Raw genomic sequence first — 14,565 nt, forward strand, 5'->3', positions numbered from 1 at the left:
TATTTTTTTTTAAAGACAGAAACAGTGCCACTGATTGGGTGGACGACACTAGTTATTTATTGTTATCTTTACCTAGTTTTGTGATTATTAATCTCCTTATTCTATTATAATATTTATTTTATATTATTGATGTAAAAAACCCATCGAATGACCTTCACAGTACCCGCACCAGCAACTCAAATCAGGAAAATTCCATTTGACAGCAATGGAGGAGGGATGAATCAATTGTTTAATGAAGCTTTCATTTAGTATTTAACAAAATCTATGATCTAAAACAACAATAATGCGGCAGAGATTACAATCAAAGTTTAAAAGAAGTGCACATTATAAAATTCCTATATTTTGCCTCATGGTAGCATAAGACATAATGGGGAACAAAGATATGATAATTAAACTTGATTATAATATTTTATATGTATAGAAAAAGTTATAAGTTTTTTTTTATTTATTTTTTTCTTTTTTTATACATGCTATAAATTGAAACTCAACTAATTACAAGCATATAATTTTTTTATTATTTTAATCGGTAGTTTTATTTATTTTCCAAATGGGTTAATATAGAGTTTCCTGAATTTGGCAATTCATACTTACTTGGTACCTAAATGTTTTTGTTTTGGACCTAACTGGTACTTAAACTTGTAATTGTAAGCCAGCTTTGTACCTTTTTTAGGTACCTCACTAACATTGTTAAAATACATTGTAGCATTTTTTGGCCACATGTCAAAATGTGAGGCTACCATGTATCACCATGATATTAGTCGTTCATACCACGTAAGCATATTTTAATAGTGTTAGTCAAGTACCTAAAAAAATATCAAGTTGGCTTACAATTTCCAAGTTTAGGTACTAGTTAGGTCCAAAAATAATTAAGGTACCATGTAGATATAAATTTTCAAGCTTAGATACCTTGTATATGCTAACCCTTTCTAAATACTAGGGCTTTAAGGTTATTATTTGGGTGTGTTTTGGTTCAGCTTGTTAGACTATTGTGTCTTTAGATTTGTATTTGTTTTTTTGGTTTTAAAAAAAAATCAAGTTGGAAAAAAATTAATTATACAAGAATACTTTGAGCAAGATTATCTCTTACTTGAACAACACTAGAAATAGCTAGCACTTCCCTTGGATTCTCTTTAGACACTTTCAGGCTATGGTTCGTATCAAAGGCCTTTAGATTTGTAATTTAATCATATTTGATGTAAATCATTTAAAATATTCTAACTTGTTATTTATAGAAATATATACATTTTATTTAATTTTCTTGGTGTTATATCATCTTCAAATAGTTTACATGTAATGCAAATGGTATAAGTAAACATGACTCACTAAGTATCTATGTTAAATTATAAGAAAATGGCATAACAAAGGAACATTTGTATGTAGAGACAACTCTCTACAGTTGGTAATCTTAATATGACTGTAATTTATGGGGTTACAAGTAGTAAATACCTTGTGTGAGAACTACTATGTCGTTTAAAGTCCTCATAGGAAGATAATTTTGTTTTGGCTATTGAAATAGGTCCAACTCTCAAAATAGAGTTAGATGTATCGGCCTAGATTGTATTGGATTGGGTTCAAGTTGAATAATCTTGAATCCATTTGTAAATCAATTTACTCGTGATGTTCATTGTATGCTACACTTTAATCCTAAGTAAATATATGACTTTACATTTATAACTTGTATGCTTTGATGGGCTGTTGACTAAAGGGTACTCAAAGTAGTAAGCAAGTAAGTCCATATGTTGGGTATGCAACTCATGTGTAGTGCGAATTTACTTATAGATATGAAATCATGGCTCTTAGAGAGAGCCAAGGATTTACTCTTAAAGGTATTATATGACTTATGTAAATAGAACTCAATTCAGGGTCATGTCAAAGTGACTTAAATTATTTAATAAATGAATGATTATTTAAATTATGATATATATATAATAGCACTTTAAGAAAAAATGATTAAATTTGGTGAACGGATAAAACTTGAAGCAATTACAAGTGTCTTATGAAAGTTATATACATATGACAAGGTCAATCGATAAAGCTTTCCCGTTAACTTTTGTAATGACATATAATTGAGAGTTTAGTCTTGGATCTTTAATGGTACAACACCAAGACTAATCACAATGTAATTGATAGATGTAAAGTTGAAATTCAATTGCATAGGTTATTGTAGCCCAATTTATTTATCTTGGTCTGTTTACTAGTTTAATATGACTCTTGACAGATTACGTCTAATTTGAACGCTTAAATAAAATCGTTAACGATTGAATAAATAGAAATGAATCATTAGATTTATTTGTTGAAGTAATATATGTTTTCTCAATTTAATAATTAGTTTAATATAAGATTAATTAGTTATTTCAAATATTTATGTAATTGAATAAATATTTATTTTGGACTAAATGATGAATTTAAAGTGGAACATCATCATATAGTCTAAATATTTGAAATGAAAATAACTTAAACTATGTTGCACATATCATGATTTTAATGGATCAAAATAGAATCTTTGAAAATTATTTAATCGATAATTTTAATTTCTTATTCAAAATAAATATGTGACCCAAATTAACCCTAGTCGACCATATGGTGGTGAAGGGAAGCTACTTGCGGAGCTAGCAAGCTTATGCTGCCTAAGGGAGGCATTTTCAATTGAAGTGTAATTTCAATTAATATTAAGCCTCTCTAGTTAACTCTCTATAAGTTAGCAATATTGGCATACCATAACAGATCGGTTAAACTAGAAAAATCCTAATTGTTAATATTGCTAAACATGTAGAGAGTTTGTTCTGAAATTGCTTTCTTTACGATTCTTTTACGATTGTTTGTCCTTGTGTTTGGTACCATACTTATACATTGCGCAATCCACAAAAAACATTGAGAGGAAAACTGAAACCCCAAAGTCACCCGCATGCTTTTCTTTAGACAAAACACATTAGTTGGAAAACGGAAACTAGTTTCATCAATCGACGAGCTTCTGCAGCTATAGCGTCTGATGATACAATATCATTTGTGCACTTAAGACCCGTATGTTGGCCAACAACAGTGCCATTTTCCAGTGAGTGGACAGACTGTGATGTTGATGTTGATCATTTTAACCAGCATTATCGGGATGAATAACAACTGACGGGGTAGCTTTAAACTCCCATCCAATGTTTTGCTCGAGATTACATTGTTACCGAGATGATGTTATAATACCGCTGCACAGCTCCATATTTCCTTCGAATCCGATCAGAATTCAGTACAATCATTGACATCCATTGTTTTGGTTGAAGAGCATTACGCGTGCCTGCAATTGCTGGTAACGGGAAGCCAGTTAGGCAGAAGACACTAGCTTATGCCTAGGCTCAATTAGTCCACCCACTTCAATGATTTAAGCTTCTCTTTGATTTTTATTTTTTTTTTGTATGTTAGAGACTAGAGAGAACTCAACAAACCCCCATGACCTCTCGCTTCAATTTTGGTTTGACTCTGTATTTTTTTAACCACCAAAGTTCCTCATTTTCTCTAACCCTCCTTTGATTTCATGTCAACTCCTCATTTTCCCCTCTTTCACCCATGATACGTAAGCACAGAGTAATTATTCAATCCTGACTAGACCTAATCCAAGAGGATCGGTCTAATTCTCCAATTAGTCACGTCAAGCCCAAGCCCCCGCCTAGGATGATTACCAAAATACCTTTTCAGTCTATATATATGTGCGTGATAATAAAATTTATTAATAATATTTTGTTTTTATTATTTTAATAAAAACATAAAAGAAATGATCATACCCGATTAGATTAACATTTAATTTTGAACCAAGACAGCACGTTACATCCCTCTACTCAGAACCACGATATTCAACTTCAATATTCATGAACTCTCTAATTCCACTATGATTTTTCATGTAAATAATTCGTTTTATCTATACAAATAACATATTCAAATATACAAATACAACACACATTTCACATTATGCTTTTTAAAAATAACATAATTTAAACATCCTACAAATATTACTATAAATAAATAAAAGAAGTCGAGGATTTCAGATATTCGATCCGTTCCATGTCTCACTCGATTTTTACAAGTGTAAAGCAGATAGATAAGCACGTCAAAAACAATATAATAATAAAAGCGAAACAAATGCATGCCAACAAAAAAGAAGAGGGAGCACAAAGAGAAATAATAATACGAATGGGTAATGAACATTTATGTCGAGTATTACACCAGAATAAGATAGCATATTACCCTCCTATGTACAGTAGACGACTGTGCCCTGTGGTTCAAAATACCACCACCAACTTACAAAGATTTAACTACAATTCTTTTGAGCCCTCAAAATCTATTCCTTTATTTCCTTGGTCATATACATGATAGTACATTGAACCATGATTTCATTTCAAAAATAATAAAATAAAAAGGTTTCCACTTGCTCTTTGGCATTGTCAACTCTTTCACCCGCTCCCCCTAACTCCTGTGTTTGTATGTAATTAATGCATGACCTAACTGACAAAACACACAGAAATCTGAAGCCAAATTGTCGGAGGATGTTTCATTTTTCTTAATCTTATATATATATATGAAACGGATTTAACTCAAAGGGGAAATTATGCTTCATTATTGTCCTTTAATTCAGAGCAAACAGAACATAGCAGCAAATGGATACAGACGTACCATATCTACTTATGCCATGGAAGTATATGCTAGAAGCAATCTCTGATATCGCTGTTGTCTTCGTAGTCTAATTGAATTCCCATTTGAAACCCTTGCCCGGTTTTGGCATTGGCTGTTCTGGTTCAAGGCTGATTTCCGTTTCACTCTGAACAAAAAATCTTCCGTGTCCAAAACATAAGACACCTACCAGGTACCAATTCCACTCAATTAACTAATCATATAAATATATTGACAAGAAATGCAACCTTAAGGAATATTAGTAAATTTCAAAGGAGAAGGAACTTCTAATGGGATTATACCTTGGAAGAATTGCAAGCAATCTTGCACTCCAAACCATTAACCACTTTAAGTCCTTCTGTTGTCCGGCATGTTGAAGAGAGCTCATCACCACCCGCACATTTGCGTACATTCCTGCAAACACCATACTTAAATATCATGTTAACTTCAAGGACTATGTCAACAACCACATCCATAGTCATTATTAGTCAATATACCTCTTCAAGAAAATTCCGGGCTTCTCTTTTTCCTTGGGAACAACTGAGAGGAAGTCATTGTGCAAATATGCAGCAAAATTAGGGTCCATGGAAACAGCTGTCACTTCAGGCTTATCATGTCCATAGTCCATAAGCTGGATGGATAGACACGTTGGAGTTGATGACTGCAAACATAAAATATAAGATGCAGAGTGCATGTGAGAGTTCTATGTCACACAGATCAAATAAATCATCAAACTTTAAAAAAAAGACTTACACATTCAATTCGATATATATTCTCATCGTGAAGGAGAACACGAGCATTTTCATGATAAACAACATCAAATCTTCTAGATCTCCTTGATTTCTCATATGCATATAGTTGAAGAAGCTTATTGTCCATTTCATCACTTGCAATGGCTTGAAGCTGAGGCAAGCACCACAAAGATGAAAAAGTTAAGGTCGAGACCGCATAGTGAAAGAAGGGGGAAAGTTAGGGGAAAACAATAGCATTACCTGTTTGACAATTTTATATATCAGCTTGTCCAATGTGAATAGGACGTAAGACTGAGTTCCAATGATAGCTCGGCAATCATCCTCAAATTTTGTATTATCAGAAGAGCCATCGAGTAAATTGTAAAGTGCACTCATGAACCTGTATCATAAAAGAGTTTAAAGGAAACAAGTACTGACCACTTTTAAACATCAGCCTGCACCAACAGAAGTTAAACTATATTACCTAGAATAGAGATCAGTGGGACTAGGATCACTAGAAGCCCTCCATTTCCTATCTGCAGATGATGAATTAATCTTTGCTGATTGTATTCTCTCATACAATGTCTGTCAAAATTTTGCAAAGGGATTACTGAGTTGATGAGCAAACTATACAAGAAATATCCATTAAGATCAGTTAAATTAGTACTTCAACAAAATGTTACTTACATGGTGAAGCCTAAAAAGCACGTAAAATGAGTCATTTCCATAGAAAACTTGTGAATCCTTCTTGTTCTCATGTAATGGTGAAGGGACGTACTTTGCAAGGGGCTTTACAGTTAGCAGGAAACGTTCTGAAAATGGTAACAATGTAACATCAGCTTCCGCATCATGGGCATCAGCCATCCCTTCAGCCTCCCCTTCACTCTCCACTTTATTATCATGTTCATCATGATCAATATCTTCCTCTTGCTCCTCCCTCGATTCACCTTCACCAGAATCACTTCCAAAAACCTCACCATTCTCAGAAGCATTCTCACTATCCTCTGATGTCCTCTGAGCACTTTCATCACCTTCATCATCAGCATCAGCATCATTCTCTCCCCCAGCCTCCCCACGGCACACTTCCTCCTCTCCATGTCTCTGGTATTGTCTGTTTGCTGCGCCTTCCTTCACCTTAAGAGCAGTCTCCAAACTAGCTTCTCCATAATCAGCAAAATTGTCTTCCTCAAAATCCCCATTTGGGGATAGTTCACCTTCTTCCCTTTCAACTTTAAGTTGTGCAACAGATTCTTCATTATACCTGTGGTTTTTAGAGCCTTCTGTCATCATCCCGTTTCCAGATATGATTGGCCTAGAACAACCACCACCCTGCAGTATATGTATATTTTAGCACAATTTGAAAGTAAGATTACAACTGGCAAAATTGTCTGTGACTTGAGTCAAGCCGAACTGTCCAGTCACAGAAAATATGTAGGCTAATGTTTTATTTTTATACACATCTCCCATAAACAATAATAGATAATTATAAAAGATACAATCACTAAGTCCCATGGCAGACACTTCATTAAAAACCAAAAACCAATAGCAGGAGATGAGTCAATAGCATACAACATCTAAATTGATAAATCTTATAGATTGATTAAATATCCAAATGGTCAACTGAAAGTACAGTTTGCTTAGTCCCAATATCAGATCATGAGAGAGTATCAATCGCAGGGAACATATTTTAGAGAGCAATAGTGAAGCAAAGGAAATAACTTGTTCACCATCTCAGAGATGAACTCAAACTGACAGCCAAATGAATATTGCCCATACCTCTGATGAAGGTAAATTTTCGTTATTTGACTTTAATTCAAGTCCACCCTCAACAGCAGCATTACCAGGTCTGGAAGGAGTAGCAATAAGACCTAGCAACAAAATATATCCCAGCATTCTAGTTACATGTTTAGGAAATTTGAAAAAATCAATAGCATAACTAGCTTGGCATTAAAGAGGAAAAACTTTAGAGGTGAAAACAAACCTGAAGTATTCTCAATGCTAGTTCTTCCATTGCTTTGCTCCACTCGCGCAATAAGAGATGCATTTGAAGCGACCAACCGTTCACTGGTACTAGCTTGTTTACTGACCCCGGCTATTTCGTCACCATTAGCTGGACTAACCTGCATTCTGTCTCGTTGAGGAGCATCACAGGAAGATGCATTCTTATGACCAACACTGTCTATATAAGCAGAACCATCTTGCTTGACACCATTATCCCCATTCAGCAACCAAGACCTACAAGAACTTGATTGCTCAGGTGGAATACTTTCATCTTCATGTCTGGAAGGATTCGAATGTTTGGAATTCATGGCAACGCCAGCACCACCAGGGCTCCCTTCACTCTCACCAACGCTAGCACTACCATTTTTGACACTGTTGTTTTTAGCCTTCACAACATCTTCAGTGTCCTCTGCTCCCTGAGGACGGCAAGGAACCCCAAGCATAGGTTCCATGAAGGTAGTCCATATTTTAATTACTTTATCCAATTGTTCAGTTGTACACATTTCTCCACAGGAATATTTGATGAGCTGATAAAGATCTTCATGAATTTCAGGATCGAGGTACTCAAACTTCAAATTGGGAATAATCGGCCGTCTGTTTCCAGCAGCAATAGCAAGAAGCACATCATCTTCTTTGCGCTTCTTCTCGCTGATTTCTTTAATCTCAGCCAACAGAGCTGTACCAAATATGAAAAAGGGACAATGAAAACAGTTCAAGATAAATGTGATACAATTATTTCAGTTAATAGAACAAATTATAGAATAATCAAGAGTAAAATATTTAAAGCAATTTTCAATTAGTAAATTTCCATTATAATATTTTAAAATTACTAATATTGTCCAAAATAAATCGGGCAGGGGGGATTCAGAAAGAGACGCTGTATAAAATCAATCAACTATGCAAGTTATTTCCTGGAGCATGAAAAAGGGGAAACATCAAGTCACTGATAAATGAAGTTTTCAAGACCAGCTTCAATTATTATGATAGTCCACTGTCAGTTGGCATCAGTTCATGATAAATTTCAAAGAATTGTTTTTTAAAAGTAAAAATCACATTGCATAAAAATATATAAAATATACAACACAATATAGTCCTCCTGGACACCAATGTATTCAACCATCAAGCTCTATATCCTTTTTGCTCATTAAAAGGAGAAAGCTAAAGATACCTTTAGTGCTTAAGTTCTTGGAGTCCTGCTGCTTAAAATAGAAGCTACGGTGGTCAAGTGATTTATGATAATTCTTAGCATAAATTTCAGCCCAAACTTTATTAAAATCAGATCGACATCTAGCCCACTCTTCTTGTTTCTGCTTCAAGCGGGTTAAAATAACTGGCAAAGCAAGATGAGCATTCTTCCTTAAAACATCCATCACATCAAGTCCATGGTCACCATATAAACGTTCAATGCACCTAAGATTCAGAGCTGCAGTGACAGTCATAAGAGAACAGTCATCAGGAAAAAAAAAAGGAAAGGGCGTGCTATACAATGCGCAAGCAGATATTTTATTCATCGTTAGAACCTGTGAAGTGCTCCTCGATGCGAATTGGACTGTCTAGTTTGATGATATTATTGTTAATCTTTTCTAATAGTTCTTCTACTCGCTTGGTTGTTGCATTCACCGACTCTAACAACATATCCAGTTCAAACCTGACAACATAAAATAAAGATATTAGAAATTACTGATTAATTATAACTGAAAACATTAAAATATATTTTGAGTGATTAATAGCGCCAAGGGATGTAAAGTTGAAGAAGGCATGCAGACACAAATTAATTTCATACAGTTAACAAAGGCGTAAAATGGTTGTGAAATTATGTGCATGCACCACCGACTAGATGAAAGGTAAATTTACAACAAAAGCTTAGGTGGAGGCACAAATGCAAACCCCAAATAGAGCTAAAGTGAAATAAAAACACCCATGTATAATAAGGAAAAACACGGGAATTATAGCAGCTGATGGAAGGTCCAACCTGTCATCTTCACATCGAAATAAGCTTTCTTCATACTGGTTTTTGCGCATGTGTTTGAAAGAGTAGTCCTCACTCCCAGAAGTGACAGAAACCCAATGATCATTGAGAACTTCAGAACCTAGCTCTGTTCTCTGGCTTGCAGAAGGTATTGGGTACTGCAAGGCATTGGACAATCATAGTAAGTAATAACAGAATCAACATATCTTCCTGATCAAGATAACAAAGTTGAGTATAAAGCAAAAACTGCATACATTCTTTGGAAGAAGTCGATAACTAGGAGTGCACCGTTCACAATTGGAGAGGTCAAGTTCATTGATGGGTTTTCCAAAGTATTTATTATCCTTGCTGGAGAATAAAGAAACCTTGTGACCTGCATCTTTATTGGCAAAGGAACTTCTGTCATGTCTATCCCTTTCCCGGGTTTCACGGTCTCTAATTTTGACCCCATTATCCCTTTCACGATCTCTATCTCTGTCTTCCATCTTAACTGATCTAGGTAACTGCCCTTCATTCCGCAAGTACTCTGCAAGCATAATAACTTGCTAAGAATATATTTAAGTTCAATCAAAAGTAGAGGTCAGTTCAGTTTAACTATAATGCTCCACTAGTTTTGTTCAACATGAATCTAAAGTGGATGTTAAGAGTTAAGACTGTAACAGTGATTACTTTGCTTTTTATAAACCACAAGGAAACCTTGACTGAAGTTGATAAGAGAACAGATAGTAGTACTTACTTTCACTAACAAAATCCGCAAGCAAGCCCTCTGTATAATAATAGATTTGATTAGTCAACAATGACACTGCAGAATTATATAAAACCAACTTAAAACTTTTTTGCAGATACGTACCATTCTTCTCACACTGCATCAAAAACTTATTAAAACCATCCATCACATCTGGGTATCTTCCAAGCAAATCATTCACCTAACAAGAAAGAGTTACCACAAGGCACTAAGTTACTAATTTTATTTCAGTCATGTCCCTAACCAAGCAGGTTTCATATGTATATATGCACAAATATATATGTATGTGTGTATTTACATGAATTACATTAAAAATCGGTGATACCAAATTATCATTTTGGGGGGCACAAAATGTTCTGATGTTGAATCTCTGCAAATTGCATAGGTCAATTCAAAAAAGTGCAGGAATGCCTTGAGCTTTTTCAGTAGGAAAACATAATAAAACTTCTAGTGTTCCAACTAAAATATGTAAGACTACATGAACCCCTCCAACAAACTAAAACAATTAAGATAAACTACAAGAATTCCTCATGTGAGCTGATGAAGAAATTAGTAAATTACAAACAAATGACGTCTGTTAACCATACCAAAGATTGCAATTCTGTGCGTGAGATTACTTCATTGCTATAGAGATGAAGGCACCTCAAAAATTCCTGATAATGATCAGGATTTCGTAACTTCTCCTTCACTTTATCACAGAAAGCAAACTCCTGATTGTAAACACCTGATATGGTATCCAGTCAGTCAAAGAAAAAACATGGCAAGGAAAATCAAAAGGCAATTATTAACATTTCAAAATTTTACAATGCCAGATTTTCAACAAGAAAAACATGCAGATGAAAGTTGCTGTAAAATGATAACATCCAATCAGGAAAAGCAAAGCCATTCACACAAAACATATATCCCTTATAGTACTTCCAGGAAAAGTAAGCAGACACTAAGGAATTTAATGAAGATTAAATTCATTAATAGCACGATAGCAGACCCCAGAAGACAAATATTATATTAATATGAGGTTAAAATTATATTGTATACGATAGAAATGTCTTACAGAAAGATAAGCACCTATTTATGTTTTATTATGGTCAGCCATAGCTTTTCCTATACCGTTCAACTGAGAAGCAGAAAACTCACTTTTCATTGCATTTTTATCATCATATGCAGAACCATCCCCCCCAACTTGCTGCAATTGTTCCACACCTGATTCTTCACTTCTACGAGCAGGTTTCCCATTCCGTTTATGTGGAAACCGCATGTTGAAGTCTCTGTTGCCATCAATTTCAAAATCTCGATCATCCTGTTCTCGATCTCTTCTATCTCTGTCTTCTGTCTTGTCCCTTTCTTTTTCACCACGCCTTCTTTGCTCTTTTTCAGCTTTCGTCATAACTCTATCATGATCAGGATCAGCACGTTCCATGCTAAGGTCACAGTCACCAAGCAGAGCTGTACTCCTATCTTTCTGCCAGATATTCTCATAAATCAAATGTTAGCTTGATTGCTGATAAGTAATCAGAAGTGACTTAAGGATTAGGCTAAAAGAAACCTTGTCAGCAGGCACTGCACACATTCCAGGCATAGCAGAGCTCCTCTCTCGGGGTATAGAGTTTCTACCAGTGGAAGCATAATGATTAGAGGCTGTCGCTGAGGTATCAGGTAGAAAATGAGTGAACTCCAAAAGCAGATCTGGATGGTCTCGGAAAAGAGCAGCAACCTATAATGAAATATAGTTTCTGATCAACAAAATCCAACAACCTAGGCAGCACACAATTCCCATTCAAATAGGGAAGACAGAGAAAGGAAGGGAAATATAACCTAACATACCTCCTGGTAGACCTCAGTGATAGACTTATTTTCTTTTCTATACATGTTCAAAATGTCTAAAAATGATTTGTAGACATGGTCATCACCCTGAAACCTTGTCTGCAAAAAATCCAAGAATGAGATCAGATATTTTGCAGCTATCTCATAAAATTCAGCAATGCACAAATTCTACCTTAATTTTGTTCACAAAATTAATAGCTTCTTCAAACTCCACAGGCTTCTTTTGGGGAGGTTGTTCATCCTCCAACGGGAGGGTGATCTCATATCCTTTGGGCAAAAAGGTATTGAAACCCAAAATTAGGTCTCGATACCCTTTAAATAACTCCTTTACCCTGGCTATGACACCCGCAGTATCAATTCTACATTCAGCCCACCAGTACAGCAAGTCACAAATTGCTTCGTACAAACATTATGAGAGGATAAAGAGCAAAACTTCAGAAAAAAGCCAATAATGATCAAACCTTTGAGCCTTGAAGTCTTTCATTACTTCAAGGAAGTCGTCATATTTCTCCCTCTTTTCTTGAAATATATCTTTAACTGCCTTGAGATATGCCAATGCATCATTTGTCGTAAGTTTTTGGGTAGCTCCTGTCCCTCCTGCCATCTGCTGTTGCCCAGAGCTTCATCATAGAAAAACATAATACAAAATAAGATCAAAGATCTCCGGTAAATCATCACATATTTTTCCATGTGGAATTTAAATATATATCCATATACATGTGTATATATATGATTATCACCTTAAAAAGAATATCAACAGCTAGGGTCATTTAACCTTCCTACGCACAAATAAAACCATATCTTAATACTACACAGGCTCTTCACAGATGAAAAATTGGAAACTTGCCCATCCGGAAAAGAAAGAATATTACTATTTTTTGCCATCTCCAAACATCTTTAGAGAAAATGAAATATTTCCAACCAGAACTTTAGGGGAAAAAACATATCTTTTCGTCAAAGGTCAAAGATAATTCACAATTATAAAAGAGGCTAAACTTACTTAAACTAAGATTAAACAAGCAAAAACACTAATCAAATCTGCTAAACTAAACAAGCGAAAGAAAAACGACAGTAATTGACCTGTAACGATTTCAAACTTAATCTCATTGTAGCTTTCATAACGAAAACACGAAATTGGACCAAAAAATAATCAATATACAAAGAAGATAAATTTTCATTTTACCCTTCTCCTCGAGAAGAAACCACAGGTCTTTTAAGTTGCGAGCCGCCGATGTAAACCTCATCTCTAGACCGCTTCATCTCTTTTCCTTTTTCCAATCAAGATAGAAGTTTTTTCCAACCTTTTCTTTATTTTCACCAACAAATCATGCTTTGAACTTTGATTTATCTCCAAACAGAAATTCCTACAATCAACAACAAGAAGATGAAAAAAAACACAGTTATTTAAACCAAAAATTAAACACAAAGCAGATCTCAAAACAAAACAGAAAATCACCAAACGGAGAAAATTCTTTTTTTTTTCTTTTATCTCCTCACCTCCCCAACAGATCATCACCAAGAAGAATTTTACAAGTAAATTTACATTACTTGCAGATAAAGGCACGCTAAATGAAACAGAAAACCAAAATATTACTTCCGTTTTCTCACACAAAAAGGGGGAAAAATGGCCAAATTATAAAGATTAAAACAAACAAAAAAAAATTCAGTGTTCTTAAGCAAACTCTGCATAGAACAACAACAACAACAAAAAGGAGTTGTATATTTCAGATCGAAGGATTCTCGTGATTGTAGCAAAGACGTTGAAGAGAGGGGATTTTACGAGAATTAAAATTTATTTTATTTTTATTTAATATTTTTGGCTTTGGAGAAACAGTGTAGTTTGTTGTTGATGTAAAATTTTTGAAGTGAGGAAAAGAGCTTAAGATTTGTGATTTATTTATATAATGGGAAGTGCGCGATGGATATCAATTGCTCTCTCATTACTACTATGAAGAGGAGAAAAGGAGGTATGGGGAGGATAGCTAATTACACGCCCGCTAGCCGGTTGCTTTCGTTTTGGTTTACCGGTTATCGTCGGTTAGTGCTGGAAGGGTAATTCTATTTTCATCAATAAAAGGAAAATTAGGGTATGGTTAGGGATTTCTAAGAGGCAATTTTAAAAAAAAAATTCCTAAATTGTTCGTAATCTTTTTTTAAAAAATGTGTACTAACATATTCTATTATGTTAATTCATCAAAAATATGCATATATATATTTAATTCAAATTTTAATAATTTAATAATTTCGGTTGTTTTAATCATAGTTTTTTAAAGTTATAATTATATATTTTACAACTGGGAAAAAAAAACAGGGTCTCAAGTTATGAAATCTTAAGCATCGAGAAAGCAGGGTGGCAGCTTCAATAATAGGGTTAAAAGATTGTGAAGGGGAAATAAGGGTAAAAGGGTAAATTGAATGAGATTGAAATTAGGGTTAGGGTTAGGGATTGGGAAGGGAACAAGTATATGTTGTAAAATTGCAACTTCAAATATAGGAAGAAGGAGACTTTGAATGTGAATAATGACAATGTTCATGTTTTTCTGGGTTTTCTTCTCTATTTTTGGATCATGTTAACAATCGTGCTTTGAAAAAATAAGGGACAAGAGTATATCATAAAAAAAACAAAACAAAACATTAAAAGAAAACAC

At 34.5% G+C, this 14,565-nt stretch overlaps 1 protein-coding gene across 6 annotated transcripts; it reads right to left on the reverse strand.

Annotated features, from left to right (window-relative positions):
• Positions 1 to 2,792: 2,792 nt before the first annotated feature.
• Positions 2,793 to 13,862, reverse strand: LOC107909606 (paired amphipathic helix protein Sin3-like 4). 6 transcript variants are annotated; one of them, XM_016837201.2, is made up of 24 exons: positions 13,415 to 13,862; positions 13,101 to 13,281; positions 12,379 to 12,537; positions 12,090 to 12,276; positions 11,918 to 12,016; positions 11,640 to 11,807; positions 11,231 to 11,555; positions 10,684 to 10,820; positions 10,202 to 10,277; positions 10,088 to 10,117; positions 9,606 to 9,877; positions 9,355 to 9,509; positions 8,903 to 9,030; positions 8,551 to 8,805; positions 7,363 to 8,058; positions 7,158 to 7,249; positions 6,069 to 6,710; positions 5,866 to 5,966; positions 5,643 to 5,781; positions 5,404 to 5,553; positions 5,148 to 5,311; positions 4,953 to 5,064; positions 4,654 to 4,836; positions 2,793 to 3,292 (listed from the first exon to the last, which is right to left on the reverse strand). In XM_016837201.2, the coding sequence occupies exons 2-23, from the start codon at positions 13,175 to 13,177 to the stop codon at positions 4,663 to 4,665; spliced, it is 4,338 nt and encodes a 1,445-aa protein (XP_016692690.2). In that variant the 5' UTR covers positions 13,178 to 13,281; positions 13,415 to 13,862; the 3' UTR covers positions 2,793 to 3,292; positions 4,654 to 4,662. The 6 variants fall into 6 exon arrangements, with proteins under 6 accessions (XP_016692690.2, XP_016692689.2, XP_016692687.2 ...); XM_016837200.2 differs by lacking the exon at positions 2,793 to 3,292 and adding an exon at positions 4,148 to 4,453; XM_016837198.2 differs by lacking the exon at positions 2,793 to 3,292 and adding an exon at positions 4,148 to 4,481.
• Between the last annotated feature and the right edge of the window lie 703 nt (positions 13,863 to 14,565).

Source organism: Gossypium hirsutum, chromosome D02 (genome assembly GCF_007990345.1).
Source record: "Gossypium hirsutum isolate 1008001.06 chromosome D02, Gossypium_hirsutum_v2.1, whole genome shotgun sequence".
Lineage (NCBI taxonomy): Eukaryota > Viridiplantae > Streptophyta > Magnoliopsida > Malvales > Malvaceae > Gossypium > Gossypium hirsutum.